Source organism: Myotis myotis, unplaced genomic scaffold (genome assembly GCF_014108235.1).
Source record: "Myotis myotis isolate mMyoMyo1 unplaced genomic scaffold, mMyoMyo1.p scaffold_m19_p_7, whole genome shotgun sequence".
NCBI lineage: Eukaryota > Metazoa > Chordata > Mammalia > Chiroptera > Vespertilionidae > Myotis > Myotis myotis.
Window position 1 is genome coordinate 78,770,040 of NW_023416379.1, and position 15,870 is coordinate 78,785,909.

Here is a 15,870-nt window from a genome sequence, read left to right on the forward strand (position 1 = left end):
ATTAAATAATTAATGTCAGTTGCTGTTAATCTTTAGGCTATCACCTTTGTTAAATTTGTGGCTGTCCATTTATACTTCTGGGATACTATGCTAAAGTATTAAAAAGGCCAAATGGTAATATAAAAAAGCCAATGGAATCCCATCAAAGTTGTGATTAGCCAAATAACTAAAAATCTTTCTGTTAGTTCCTTTTAATGGATTTGGGTAGAGAGAAATCCTGATTATTATAACATCTTTCTCACAGTATTAATCACCACAGCTGACCCTACATTTAAATATAACCCCAAAATGAAGTTATTCAGATTACATTTTATTTTGCCAGAGGCATAGAATTTTGAAAGTATGCTTTTCTCTTCCATCTCTTCCTTGTTACTATTACTAAGTAATTATGTGAGTCAAAATTGCTGCAAGTCAATTTTTCTTTTTTTATCCTCATCTGAGGATATTTATTATTATTATTATTATTATTATTATTATTATTATTATTGATTTTAGAGAGAGGGGAAGAAGAGAGAGAGAGATATATGAATGTGAGAGAGAAACATCAATCGGTTTCTTCCCATATGTGCCCCAACCAGGGATCAAACCAGCAATCTGTATATGTGCCCTTACTGGAAATTGAACCCACAACCTTTGGATGAATGGGACGACACACCAACCAACTGAGTGACCCAGTCAGGGCAAGTCAATTTTTCTACCTCTGAACTAAAGATAATTAAACCTGCCATTAAGAAGTTTTAGGTAAAGAGTATTGGGGATAGAAGAAAGGAGAGGGAAAGAAGGAAGAAAGAAAAGAAGGGAGGGAGAGGAGGAGGGAGGGAGAGAAGAATTAGGGAAACTAACAGTTATTACCCAAGTACTGGTTATGTTATGCTGATTATTTCTGGGGCTATTGTTTGGTCATCCTGGACTGGTTGCTCCTGATGATGGGCTGGCTTCTTGGACTGTTCACTGCAGATTGTGGGTCAGAATTTTATTTTTATGTGTGATCTAGTCATTGTCTGTGTGCATGTTCAGACTCTTACTCTTCAACTCATCTTCAAGGCTTCTCTAGGAAAATATCTGACATCTAAATACCTAAATGTTAGTTGGTGTTGTTACTTTTTTAAGTACGCTTTTTTTTCTACCTTACTACTTATTGACACAGTAATAACTTTGACATTGTCCTCACCATCAACTTTCAAAATCATGAACTGAAGTCTTTCCAGCTCACTTGTTCAAGAGCCCTTTCCTTGTGACATTAAACCCACTGCCATGTGCCTTTGTTTGACATACATTAGTACCCTCATTTCATTCCCTTCCTTATGCAACTGAGGTGTGCTGTACTTCATTATAATTAGACTAGAGGCCCAGTGCACGAATTTGTGCATGGGTGGGGTCCGGCCGGCCTGGCCCCAGATGGGGCAGATCGGGGCCAGGCCTATCAGGAGGAGGAGACGGTGTGAGGTTGGCCAGCTGGCTGGCCATGATTGGGCCAATTGGCTGACGGGCCCCACCTCTGATTGGGGTGGGGAGGGTTGATCAGGGATCAGCGACTGGGGGAGGGGCCATGGGAGGTTGGCAAGCCATCCCCACCCCCAATTGGTGTGTGTGTAGGCGGGGGGGTGGGGGGGTGGGGGGGGTGGTTGGGAGACAAAGCTGGCTGGGGGAAGGGGCCGCGGGCAGATCAGGGTGGTGGGGCCCATTGGGGGTGGGGCTGTCTGGGGGGAGGGGTTGCAGGAGGTTGGCCAGCTGGGGGGAGGGACTGCAGGAGGTTGGCCATTGGCACCGCCCCCTATTAGGGTAGGGGGAAATCAGGGGCAGGGCTGGCTGGGAGGAGGTGCTGCAGAACAATCAGGGGCGGGGCCGGCCAGGAGGAAGGGTCATGGTGGGGTTGGCTGGCTGCCTCGCCCTCAATAGGGGTGGGAAAGGCCAATCAGGGGCGGGGCTGACTGGGGGAGGGGCCACAGGAGGTTGGCCAGCTGGCCCCACCCCCATCAGGCTGGTTTGCTGGCTGCAGTGGGCGTCATAATGACCAGTCATTCAGGTTGTTACTGCGTTCTGGTCACTGGCTTTTTATATATATATAGACATTTGCAAATATCTTTAATACCTGTGACTCTCCGTCCTTTCTTGGCAGAAACCCAAGCTTCAGTGAATCCAGCCATCCTGTTTGTCCATGCCATCTCATTAGACATACCCAAGGCATGAGTGCATTTGCTCTCCACAGCACAGCTGACTGAGGTTTCGGGGAAGTCCCATGAAGCTGATCAAGTTTAGGTTTCAGGGTCCTCACTTACATGGGCCACTTCTAAGACTCCAAAAGGAATCCTAGCCATATGACTATATAGCCCTATGTTTTTGTAAAATTGTTAAAATTGAATATTTTTAACTAAAATTTGAAATAATACACTTTCCACTCTAAATTCTCCATCATAGTACTAGGAGGTTGGGTGGCAATGGAACAGCCACAAGCACTTTTAGGATTGAGCTAAGGGAAGTTGAGTTGGATATTCATTTGATGTAAGTTTAATAGGATGTGGTTTTTGTGGTTCACAATCACATCTATGTAAAGTTCTTACTAGCCACCCATGTCAACTTACCATGCTATGACACACAGGAACAAGGCCCTAGGTCACACTATGATGTGAATGAATCCTAAGGACTGAGAAGAACATGAGAGGCGAAAAAGAAGTATGTTTTAAGTGACAGTGTCATAAAAATTACTCTGTGAAAATTTATTCAAATATTATAGCTCACACATGAGAAAAATCTTTCTAGGAAATTTTCCATATTTGACAACAATTTTAAACATTTATATATTACCAGTTATGAGTTGTGAAGCTGAAAGGAACTCTTCTAAACTATTGTGATAAAAAAACAACAACAATGTCAATCATCCAGATTAAAGAAACAACTGAATTATCTTTCTGTTATCCCTATAGAAAATATTACAACATTGTTGTCAGATATAGGAGATCCACAAAAGTGTGCAACAAAACTATAGGAAAAAAGTAATACAGAGGTGTGTTGGGTAATTAATTAATATTACTTTTCCCTAGATTTTATCATGTTTATGTGCTTAATTAATAATTTATATTTCAATTTAGTGAATTTGATTTCTTTAAGAGACAGAACAATTCAAATTTTGTGTTTTATGTCAGTTTTCAAGAAAGTTGTCTATTTCATCTAAATTGTTGAATTTGTTGGCAGAAAGTTTGTAATGATGTCTTAACCTTCATCCACAGCGTCTGTAATATTAATCCCTCTTTAATTCCTGGAATGGTGTTTTCTGTTCTCTTTATTTTTGTCTTGAGCAATCTAATGAAGTGTTATTCAGTTTGGGGATATTTTCTAAGAAACAAGTTTTAGCTTTGCTTACATTCTCTGATTTTGTTTGCTTCTTTTCTATTTCATTGATTTCTGCTTTTATATTTATTATTTACTTTATTATTACGTATGTTTGGTTTGCTTTGTTCTTTTAAAAAAGCATTTAGGGTAATGGAATAAGAAATTATTTTTAGACAACTCTTTTGCAATATAAGAATTTAACGTTATAAATTTCCTTCAAAGTACTGTTTCATTGCATCCCACACATTTTGATATGTTAAAATTTTATTACCATTTAGTTTAAGGTATTTCACAATTTCCCTTATAATTTTGACTACTTTTGCTATTAGTGTGAGGCACAAGTAAACCACATGCCCTACTTTTACAGCCACATTTTAGTAATTAAATGTATTGATATATAGGCAGCTTTGGCACAAATTTCTAATCATATCATGTGGAAAGAAGGATATAGGAGGAGAGATCATGCTCATATTTAGTAAATCCTTCATTAGTAATAATTTGAGTTTTTATTTGTTGCTTGCAGTTCTTAGGCAACTTTGATGAACTTGCAATAAGGCAAGTACAAAAATCTAGAAAACAATACAAGACAATTTTGTGAATATCGATTTTAAATCAAAGGAATTCTTTGCTGGAAGATTTATCTCTGTGGATTCAGAACAAGAACTACTCTAGGCTCATAGACAGGATGATTAGAAATGGTGGGATAATGGATAATGCTGTTTCTTTAAATATTTTTGTTAGCCCTGATTATCCCCAACTCTCCTCAAATGATTACTTTTTCCCCTCTTCTGGTATTTCTTTACTGTTTATATACAGAAAAAGAAAGTATGAGAAAATTATATGGTTTGATATCCAAACTCTTTCACAATCTGGTCAGAATATACCTCTTCATTTTTAATATATTTCCATACATTTTCTGTTACAGCTCCCTTAATTTACTTCTTTACCCATTGACTCAAGTATTACCCTATTCTCTCCTGTTTATTTTATTGTTGCTGCTGTTCACTATAGAGACCTTAGTTATCATTCCCTTTTTCTTAATTATTTTATGTAGTCACTGTTTTTACACTTAGCAATTACAGCCATTATTAACTTTAAATTACATTTATTATATAACATATACATTTACATTCCATTAAATAGCTGTTATTTAATGTATGTGTCTTTAATATTTTGCCCAAGATTTCTTTGCAGTCTCGGTATCTAGCACACCGAAGTGTTCAAAAAATGTTTCATGTGGTTACAGATGATGATGAACGTTATGGATTGCAAATCACCTTTGAGCAATGGTGGTTCATATGACACCTGTTTATTTTTCTTTATTTTATAGGTACATTTAGAGAAGAACAGAAATGCACATACCGATCCCTGATACAAGGCTACATCTGCAAAGAGACTGACCAAGTGATCTTAATTCTTGACATTGTTAATGCCACTTGGGCAGTGAGGAAGTTATATCCTGTTGTTTCTGTGACTAGTGGTTTTGTTGACACCTTCAGTAGTGTAAATGACAATACTTCCTGCTCTACTTCAGGGCCTGTATCCACTTTCTATTCCATTTTACCCACCAGGGAAATCACCAAGGTCTGCTTTGTGGATCAGACTCCTCACGTTTTGCGTTTTTTTCTATTGGGGAACAAAAGTACCTCCAAACTTCTGTTGGCTGTATTCTACCATGAACTCCAGAGCCCCCGTGTTTTCTTAGGGGAAAGTTTCATCCCACCTATTCTGGTTCAATCAACTTCCTCATTGCTGGATGAGTCTGTTGGTTCCAACTATTTCAGCATCATGGATAACCTCTTGTACGTTGTCCTACAAGGAGAGGAGCTGGTTGAAATACGCTCAGGTGTTTCCATTCATTTGGCCTTCACTGTGCTGTTTTCAGTCCTAGAAGAAGGCTGGGAAATGGTGACCCTTGAAAGACTAACTGAATTCTTACAGATTAGCCGAGACCAAATTAGATTTATTTATGATATGCCTGGCAATGAAGCAACCTTAAAGGCCATTGCTGACCGTGGAGCAAAAAGAAAGCGCAATTGCCCAACTGTACCTTGTGCCAGTTATTATAGAGCTGGTCAACGTAGGCCTCTCATGACGGAAATGAACTCATACAGGGTTCCCCCACCAACCACCATGGAAACTATGTCAAAAGTGATGGTCATTGAAATTGGTGATCTGCCAACAGTAAGGAGCCCTGGATGGATTCCATCCTTATCAAGCGACAAATTACAGAATTTGGCTCACCAGGTTATCACCGCTCAACAGACTGGAGTACTAGAGAGTATACTGAATATGACTATTGGAGCCTTACTGGTGACTCACTCAGAGGGAGTCATTGGCTGTGGGTAAGTACTAATTATAATAACTCAAATTGGGGCCGATTTCTTGAGTGCATATTGTACATGTCAATCTATTTATACTGAATTATGTAACCTTTCTGTTTCTTTAGGTAAGAATAAAAACTTAAGGAGCCATTTGTAGACTTAAATTCTCAATTTAAAAATTCTTTATTAAAACTATCTATATATTTACGATTATTTTAATCCCTAGCTAGTCAAAGACATTATATTTTGGTACTTTAAAGTGAAAAGCATGTAGGAAGAGATTTTTCTAAAGCCACTTGTTTTCACTTCATTGGATTATTTATTAGTGTAATGAATTTAAGCAGTAGGCTAGATTCTGGGGTGGCTAAGGTGAAACAGATATGAACAAAAATAGGACCTATTACCATGCCATAGAGTTATGAGCTAAAACTTCAGTACTGAGGGAGGAAGATGATAATAATTTTGCCTGTAGGTACTGAGGAAAGACTTATACTTTGGAAAATGTTGGAGTGATGATCAGGAGTTTACTAGGCTGAAGCTATGACCCTGATTGGGCTTTCTTTAATCTAGGATGATAAAGTTCTGAAAGGACACCTTTGTCAAATTGTGGGAGGCAGGAGCATCAATGATGCCAAAGATGTTCTTGGCACAGGCCTGTGTAGGATCTGTAATATACTTTGTGCTGTGTTATTCTGACCCTGTAAGCTTGTATTTTGAAGTTCTCCACTAGATTTCCATTCAATACACATTTCAGAAGTAAATTTACCAGAATGTTTCCCTGATCTTAGTAACTGAAGTCTGTGAAGCACTTATTAAGAAAAGGCAGGGGAACATTACTCTCAATTTTATAGACTACGTTAGCAAAGGAATGAAGTCCAAGTTCATCTAAGGAATCTGCCATGAGGTCAAGACTGTTGGAGTCCCAAGCCCCAATTTTTAGCAGATACAAAAGAACCAGCCTGAGAGACAATATGAACTTGGCATAATGCTTAGAAAAGATACATAAAACTAGCCACCTCACAAAGGCTTGCTGCTTGGCTGTAGAGGGCTCACCTTGAGCAACGTGGGTAGTCCCTATAAACTTGTCCTGCCACTGGAAATACAAGCTCAAACCCATGTACAAGTTGAGGTGATGTTGGGTCCCTGAAATAAGAAACTTATTCAGATTCTGAGCTATATTACTCAGTGACATATGAGAGCACTCATATTCTTATAGATTATGCTGCTGTTACTGCTTTTGCATCTTATGTGTGGTAGTGCTAATGAATAAGCAATTAATACGTAATGGGTATTAATTACTCCTGTACAATCACTCCAATGAATGGGCAAGTTATTCTAAAGTAAAAGGCAAAAAGTAGTATCTTTACATCTGAGGCGTATTCAACTAATACATTGATTGCCTTTTTATACACAGAGCAACATATTTCTACGAAAGCTTAGCTAGTGTTTTTGTGTTATATGCCATGTCTTTACAATGGAGATAGGTGTCCTCTTTCCTACAGTACATTTATATGTATGGAATATATAAAAAGAAAACTCAAGCATTTTTTCTGAATTCTGGTTGATTTGAAGAGTTGGGGAACTGTTGGCTTAGAATTAAAGCATGCTCCTGGTTGCATGATTGTACAAAATCTATTAAATCTTAAAAAGTTTTACCAACCACTAACCCTTCAATATGTTATTAATGTTATTATGATATTATGCATGATAATATAAGAATCAGGAATCTGACAAAATTATGCTAATGCATGCTAGCTTATGTTTAAATATGGTTTCTTTCCTTTAGCCCAATTGCATTTAGATCCCTCTCGGTTCTTCTAGTGTATTAGATGTATGAGTGACTAGAGAGAAAAAGAGCTAGTCCATTGCGAAATTTTATTTAGATTTTACAGCACTGAGCTTTTCTAGTAGGTTGACATTTAACCATGAGTGATTTTTATATTGTATATTTTTAAAAGTCTCAGTGAATATTTAGCGTTTTACTAGGAGGGAAATGCCAAAGAGTAGAAGCAGTGGAAGTATAACGGAGGAAACCCAGCAAAGAGAGCAGACTGAGAACAAGTTTAGGGACATGCACATACTGGTTAGCACGTGTGGACATCATTTTATCCTAAGGATGTGAGATGGCTTCAGAAAAAGATTGCCTTGATTGCCCACAATCTGTTGTAGCCAGTGTGTTTTCACTTTGACTCAGATATTTCTGATTTAATAAGAAACTATGTATATTATTGCATCAGTTTTCTGTAGGGATGTATTCTATCCCCCATTTCTCTCTATTCCTCTAGTATTTTAAGGAAAATATTCTTAAAATTTAGACATAAGGCTAAAAAGCAAATAACATGAAGATAAGGACAGGCTGCTTCTTAAGAATACCTGAATAAATATCTGCAGAATGAGAACTGCTTCATCCTAAGGGATTGAGTGAGAATTAGCAAGGATTCCCATGTTCCTAAGAATTGCACAGTCTGGTAAACAGCCCTGAAGCCTTGTGTAGGCCCCACGGCCGGCCGGTCCTGTTCTTTCAACTTTGATCATACATTAACAACCTAATGAATTGACCCTGCGACAGCAGAAATTAGTCTAGGGACACAGGGCTCTCAGTGAAAAAGCACCACGCACTATTGTTAATGGAATTGATGCATGTCAACAGATTGAGGCCATATCAAATATCTACTTTTCAGGAGGACTATTTCCTGCTTTCAAAAAGCTACCAACGTCTGCTTTGTGGGGAGAAATGGGATGCTATCTGCTTTTTAATTAAACTAATGCACAGCGAAGAATTGGGCTCCCCTGGTGTTTATCCTCTGGAGCAGTGGTTCTCAACCTTCCTAATGCCGCAACCCTTTAATACAGCTCCTCATGTTGTGGTGACCCCCAACCATAACGTTATTTTCGTTGCTACTTCATAACTGTAATTTTGCTGCTGTTATGATTCGTAATGTAAATATCTGATATGCAGGATGTATTTTCATTGTTACAAATTGAACATAATTAAAGCATAGTGATTAATCACAAAAACAATTTGTAATTACATATGTGTTTTCCCATGGTCTTAGGCGACCCCTGTGAAAGGGTCATTCGACCCCCAAAGGGGTCGAGGCCCATAGGTTGGCGACCCACAGGTTGAGAACCGCTGCTCTAGAGGCATCTGAATTTAAGCATCCTCGCTTGGCTTGGTCAGTTCCATGAACGTGTTTCCCATCTTTCAAAACTTTGTTGGCCTCTGTTGTGAGTTGCTCAGTTTTCTCCTGGCTCCTTTATCCTTTTTGATTTACACTATTTTTATTCATTTTTATTATTTTAAGTAATTTCAGTGAAGTAGAGGGAACAGAGATATACCTATGTTCAATCTGCCTGTTTTAAACTAGGTTTTCCCCATGGGGGTCTTAGTTCTATATTTTGTCTTTTATCTGAAATTCTGGAAGGATACATTTTATATTGCTCCTCTTTCTTTTGGTAGCAACTTGATTTTTGCTCTCAAATTTCTTTACCTACTTTCTCTTCTTCTCCCCCCTTCTACTGCTTCATTAAAAAAATTTCTTTGTCATATTGTAAAATGAAATATACTTATTTTTTAGTGGAAGTTTAGCTATTGAAATGCCAAAGCTATTAGTGGTTGACAGAATTTCTAAAGTGACCTCCCATTGATTTGCTAATCCCAGGAACCTATGAATAGGATCAGATTGCAGTTCTGTGAACACACTATGTTACATAGAACAGTTTACCTTGAGGTGCAGAGACTATCCAGGATATGTGGGTGGACCCAATTAAACACACTAGCCCTTAAAGGCGGAGAGCTTTCTCCTGCTGTGGCAAAGAAGAAGGCCCAGAGAGTCACCCTGTGAGAGGACTTGAAGGGTCACTACTTTTAAGATGGAAGGGAACACGTGAGAAAAAAATAGGCGGGCTCCATGAATACGGAGCAGACATTGGCTAATAGCCAGCAAGGAAATAGGGACCTCAATTCTATAATTACAAGGAAATAAACTCTCCCGCAATCTGAATGCATTCGGAAGTGGATTCATCCCCAAAGCTTCCACCCAAGCATTGAATTTAATCAAGCCTCTCTGGGCTCTTAACCCACAACCTAGAGATAGCACATTTGTGTAATGTTAGGGCACCCCATTTGTGTGATTTGTTATGCAGCAATAGAAAACGAATATGCCCGCTCACACAAAGCTCCTTCTCTATGACATTGCCACAAACCTTGGGCCCTGAAACCAGACATACTGAGGGTGAGCATGACACTCTGGGAGTATGTATCTGTATGTTTTTATACCTATCATGTGAACAGCCTTTTAAGTTCCCTTGTTCGGTGTAAGGAGCACGCTATGAAGCTGACTTGAGACAGAGAAGAAAACTAGGAGAGACCATCGGTGAGACGAGTCTATTGGCACTCATTCTCGTTTAACATCTTCTCTAGGCCCCCTGGGCGCCTGCTTTGTAGGAGATAGCTATTTGGAGTTTGCAAAAGCAAAATCTTTCTCTCAATAAGGGGGGATATTCTTCCCAAAACTGGCAGAATTCTCATCCAGGAAGAGATTGCTATACTGGCCAGCTTGTGTCTTTCCTCCTTCATGGCAAAACCATGGCTTCATTGTCAAAGAATGTTTCTGCACCATTTCTTCTCTTCACCACTTTGTTTAGTTAAATGGATGGCAAAATTGTCATAATGGTATTTCATATATGTGGCTTTGTGGGAAAATGAGATGCTCTGCATAAGCAAAATTTCCATTTAATTAAAAATTGCCCTTTTATCACTATATTTTTAAAAAGCTTTAATCTCTTAAACTTAAAAAAAAAAACTACCATATTATCCAGCCTTATTAAATGGAAAATAATGTATATTGTTCACATTTTTATTGAGGGTTCATGGCCATTATCAAAGCTATCATTTATTCTATAGCCCTGTTTCTGCAGTGATGCCCTTAGGGACCATTGTTCTTATACTAAATGTTTGATTCTACTTCTAAACGTTTGATTCTACTTCTGCATATTTTTTTCTGCTACTTTCCTTATAAATGGGATGTTAATTGTGATCCATTGCTGCTGTTAACGTATCTGTATCCAGCAGTTTCCCACCCACATACACATGTACTTCTAATTCCAAAATCGAACCTCACTACCTTAAAATCAAGTAATTTATATTTATTTGTACAGATGGTGAAGTTGTAGGTAAATATAATAAAGACTTATGAAAGCTTAATGTTTTATATTACACAAACATTAATTGAACTGCTATTATGTGGCTCATATGAAAATTTAGAGATTTTAAAATTAATGGGTAGGCAAAAAATCACATTTATGCAACTATTTAATAAGAGTGTTGTATGAAATCTCATTATTCTATATCTATTACAAAGATATCACTGATTCAATATTATTGCTTAACCATTAATTTAGTTTTTTGTAAAATTGGCTTGAGTACATTTTTATCTTTATAATATTTATTAGGTATTCAGGGCTTCAACTTACTATTAAATCCCCAAGAGTACTGAAGCACAGTGCCATGTGCAATAAATGATCATTAAGTACTAACTGCAAATATGGAAATGTAACCTGCTTGGCTTTTTTGTCATTCTAATACTCTTGTGCAACCAATATCTTGTATTAAATCTCATTCATCAGAAAAATCTTAAGTGATTTGTTTTCCTTGTCCGAATTTGATTGCTACAGCACCCCAGTGTTGAAAATTTTAATTTTTTTGTGTATTATCTTAAAAATGTGTTCAGAGTTTCCATTATTCCAGATATTTATGCTGTATTTATTATAAAAAATTATTTTAAATAATGTACTAACTAAAATACTTAGGTTTTGACCTCTGGTTTGACCTTGTGGGAAGACATGCTGTGTTTACTCTGTGTCTGTACATACCCTGGCACACTGCAACCTCCACCTAGAGTTACTCAAATCTCAAATCTTGATTTGAGTTGAATAATTCCAAAGACCCTCAAGAGTTTAATAATAGGTGTTAGAACATAGCAGCAAGCACACCACCTGAGGAGTGTGCCAAAACTTGAAGTTAGCCAGTTCAAGATAGGTGGTGGCTTTCCAGAGGCGTTTAATGACCTAAGAGCAGAAGTAGTGCATGGTGGGTACTGATTTGTCCTAGGGTTAGTATAGTAATATGTATTGGGTGCTTGCAATGTGACAGGTCTGGAACCACTATGCTATCGTGCAGGAAGGAAACACTGGGATCATAAAACATTTCTTCTCTCTCAGAAGTTCATAGCAGCTAAGGGCATCTGGCTAGGTTTGATAGGGAACATAAGGATTATAAAATACAGTAGTCCCCTCTTATTCATGGTTTTGCTTTCTGAGGTTTCAGTTAACCGTGGTCAATTGTGGTCCAAAAATATTTAATAAAGAATTCCATAAATAAACAATTCCTTGTGGTCCAAAAATATTTAATAAAGAATTCCATAAATAAACAATTCATAGATTTTAAATTGTGTGGGGGTTTTAGTGGCATAATTTTAAAAAATGATGGAAATGCTCAGGACACCCTGACACACTTCATTAAAACATGGGGCTCTTTTATGGGAACCTGACTTAGTAATGTTGAAGAGGCAAAGGTAGTGAGGAAGTATCTCTAACCTCTCAACCGCCCGCCCCCCCCCCCCCTGCCTGCACCTTAGGTCTTGCCCAGAGCCAGCGTTCACCAATAGGATTTATTTATTTACTGAATTTGTCATGCAAATATAAATACCCCCCACTCCCTTTAGAGGGTACGCAGTTTGGATCTGGCAAATTGAAAAGCAAGGGTTGAGATGCATAGTGGTGATTTCTGAACTGGGAAATTTCTGAATTCTCTTTATCTTTCTTTTAGTTTACACTGAGCCTTGAAAGGGGTGGGGGGATTCTTTCACATACTTGAATGGGTGTTGGAAGCTGTTAACTGGTGGTTAGAACTGGGAGGGTTGGAGGGAACTTTCCTCCCCCATTTTTTAAAGTTTGGCTGTAGGTCTTTCTGCCCGCAGGCTACAGTCACATTAGTGGTTGGAAATTGGATAAGGACAGCACAATGACAAATCCAGGTTGCTTGCAATAAGTTGCTAATCCCTTTGCTTTAATATCGGAGCAGCGTATAATGATGTTTGGACATCACTCCAGTTTACTGACGACCCCACTGGGGCCAGCAATAGAACCTTACAACTGTCTAACAAGGTGTCAGGTGACTCCCGTCGTCACAGCAACGGACACTGGAATCTAATCTTCCCTCCATCCCTTCTAGCACCCAATAACGCCTAGATTATATAAGTGGCCCATCATTGCTTGGTAACTTGAATCAATTAACGTTAATTCGCACAATGCTATGATGTATTGTGATCACTTTCATTTCAGGGAAGGGGGAGAAATTGCTATAAGTCACCTAAAATGAGGTTGTCTGTGGTGCTGAGGTATTAATTGGGTGTCCATATTAAATGCAAAAGGAGCCCCATCGTGAAAGGAAAGTGGATGAGTGACTCTCTTGGCTGCTATTGACCTATCAGAAGAAGACAGTGCCCTTTTCCTTTGCTTTTATCTATTACAGTTTTCCCTATTGCGTGTCAAGTTGATGTATTATAAAAAATTCATTTGGTGACCTTTCACCCCCTTAGCAGATTAAACAATTTCACTTCGATGGCATCATTAACAGGACCCTGCATTTAATGATGATTTCTCTAAAAGGCCACGGAGATTCGATTTTAAGCTAACAGATTTATTGCACTATTATAACATATCGTAAAAAACTGTACCACCTACGGTCAGGTTTTAGGATAGAAACTGCTTAAGAGTTTATGTGGAGTTTAAAGTGGTATTACCTTGGGATATGCTGTAGCAGCAAGTCTCTGACCTCCAGTGAGATGCTGTTTACATTTAATAAGAGATGTTTGCTCACAATAAACTTTAAAGTGTGTCAGGGGCAGGCCTTTCAGCGGGTGTTCAGGCAGTTGGTTCCCGTCCCTTCGTCTGCAGACATCAGTGTTCTTGTGTCAGGATCTTTGATGGAGCCTTTCAGTTTCTTTAGCCCACGCTGCTGGCCTAAATTCTGTCCCGCACCAGAAAGCATTTAAGAACTAGGTTAGGGGAGAAATAGGAGCTGGTAACAATGTTAGAATTTTCCAATAACCTGGGACCCATAGAAGAATAGAAGTAATAGCATATATATTTTTAAAATCTGTTTTAAATTATTCCCTTTAAAAAAATTAAAAGGGGGCCTTGCCCACTCAGGTTAAGCAAACTAATAAATGGTGATGGGGCTATTGTGTGTTCAATTTCCAGTGAGCATCTGTAGCACAGGTCAGAGCCTTAGCTGGGAGATGACCAAAGGGGGCTCTTAGGACTACTCTGCCCCATATCCCAGAATTCTTGGAGGGGAGGGAAATTGCTTCCTACAGAAACTTCATAGTTCGTGATCCACTGTATTTCCTCTTTCTAGGGTTGATTGTCACTTTTATCTGACATACACCTTCCATGCCAAATAAATATTTTATTCTTTTCTCCTCACATACATACACAAATTAAAATAAAAGGTTGGGAATAAAGTATCTGATTCAAGCATTTAATTGATGGCAGGATAAGCTACTTTTAAAAGAAATCAAATCTTTTTTTTTTTGTTAGACTTGACTTAAGTTGTATAGAGGATAAGTCACTATGGGATGTTCTATATTAGGGTAATATATGTGATATATGATGTTTATCTTTTAAGTTTCCATTTAATTGCTAAACATCTGTTATATGCCTATGATGTATAGTACATAATAGGCTTGATCCTATATAATAAAAGCCCAGCAACCAAAGGGCGGAATGACCAGAACGACCGGTTGATCAGTCACTATGACATACACTGACCAACAGGGGACAGACGCTCAACACAGGAGCTGCCCCCTGGTGGTCAGCGCGCTCCCACAGTAGGAGCAGCCACTCAGAGGGTGGGTCCACAGTCACTTGGGGATGAGCACTGCTTCCACAGCCGGCCTATCCCTGCAGGCCATGCCCCAACAAGTGCATGAATCCCATGTACTGGGCTTCTAGTAGATATATAATCTATAATGTTCTTCTTAAATGTTTTTATTAATTTGAGAGAGAGAGAGGGAAAGAGAAACATCGCTAAGAGAGAAGCATCAATCAGCTGCCTCCTGCATGCTTTCTACTAGGGATTGAGCAGGCAACCTGAGTATGTGCCCTGACTGGCAATCAAGCAGGTGACCTTTTGGTGCAGGGGATGACACTTACCCAAACGAGCCACACTAGCCAGGGCTATAATGTTCTCTTAATAAAGCTATCTTGGTCATCAAAAATACCAGAGCTTTTGGAAAAACATGTTTTAAGGTGTCATGAATTATATAACCATTTTATTTTATTTATTCTAGTTTATGGCTAAGTCACATCAGCAATTAATGCGCCTGAAAGGGGTGAGAAACAATATAGCTCATTGGTAAATTGTTCTAGACCTCGGTCATGAATGTACTATTTGTAAGACCTTTGGCAGATTACTTTAGTCCAGTGGTTCTCAACCTTCTGGCCCTTTAAATACAGTTCCTCATGCTGTGACCCAACCATAAAATTATTTTCGTTGCTACTTCATAACTGTCATGTTGCTACTGTTATGAATCGTAATGTAAATATCTGATATGCAGGATGGTCTTAGGCGACCCCTGTGAAAGGGTCGTTCAACCGCCAAAGGGGTCGCGACCCACAGGTTGAGAACCGCTGCTTTAGTCCTTTTGGACCTCAGTTTCTTCATGTATAAATAAGAGTACCTACCTCACAGTGTCATTTTAAGATGCGATGAGTTTATACAAGGAAAGCTTAGAATAGTACCTGGTACAGAGTACTCAGCATATATTAATTATGAGTATTATTCTCCCCAAAGGCTTCATTCATTAAAATTTAAAAATCAGTTAATTCCATGGTTATTGAACCTATTTAGTGCAAGCACAGTATGGAGATGACAAGTATGGAAGGGCTGTTGTGGGGACTAAATGAGCTATTCCATGTCTAACAGCTGTGCTGGGGCTTTGCTCTCAGGCATCTCCTCTCAGCTCCCAGTGATGTCATCATGGTACCAGAATCAGCCATGGAGAAAGTATTCATACCATGGGAACTGGAAAACACTAGGCATCAGGGTCTTTGAGGGGAGAGCTGGTTCACTGGCATACTACCGAACATATCCCCACTGTCTAAGTCTTATAATCTGCTAAATTCCTTCACTGGGGTCTTTGGGGAGCTT

General features: G+C 38.7%; 1 protein-coding gene across 4 annotated transcripts in view; it reads left to right on the forward strand.

Moving 5' to 3' along the window:
• PKHD1 (PKHD1 ciliary IPT domain containing fibrocystin/polyductin) overlaps positions 1-15,870 on the forward strand; it is a 401,585-nt gene that overhangs the window by 348,370 nt on the left and 37,345 nt on the right. For all 4 annotated transcript variants that reach the window (XM_036317771.1, XM_036317772.1, XM_036317773.1 and 1 more), the window contains one exon: positions 4,661-5,675. In XM_036317771.1, coding sequence (XP_036173664.1) covers positions 4,661-5,675 — 1,015 coding nt within the window. The remainder of the gene's footprint in view (positions 1-4,660; positions 5,676-15,870) is intronic.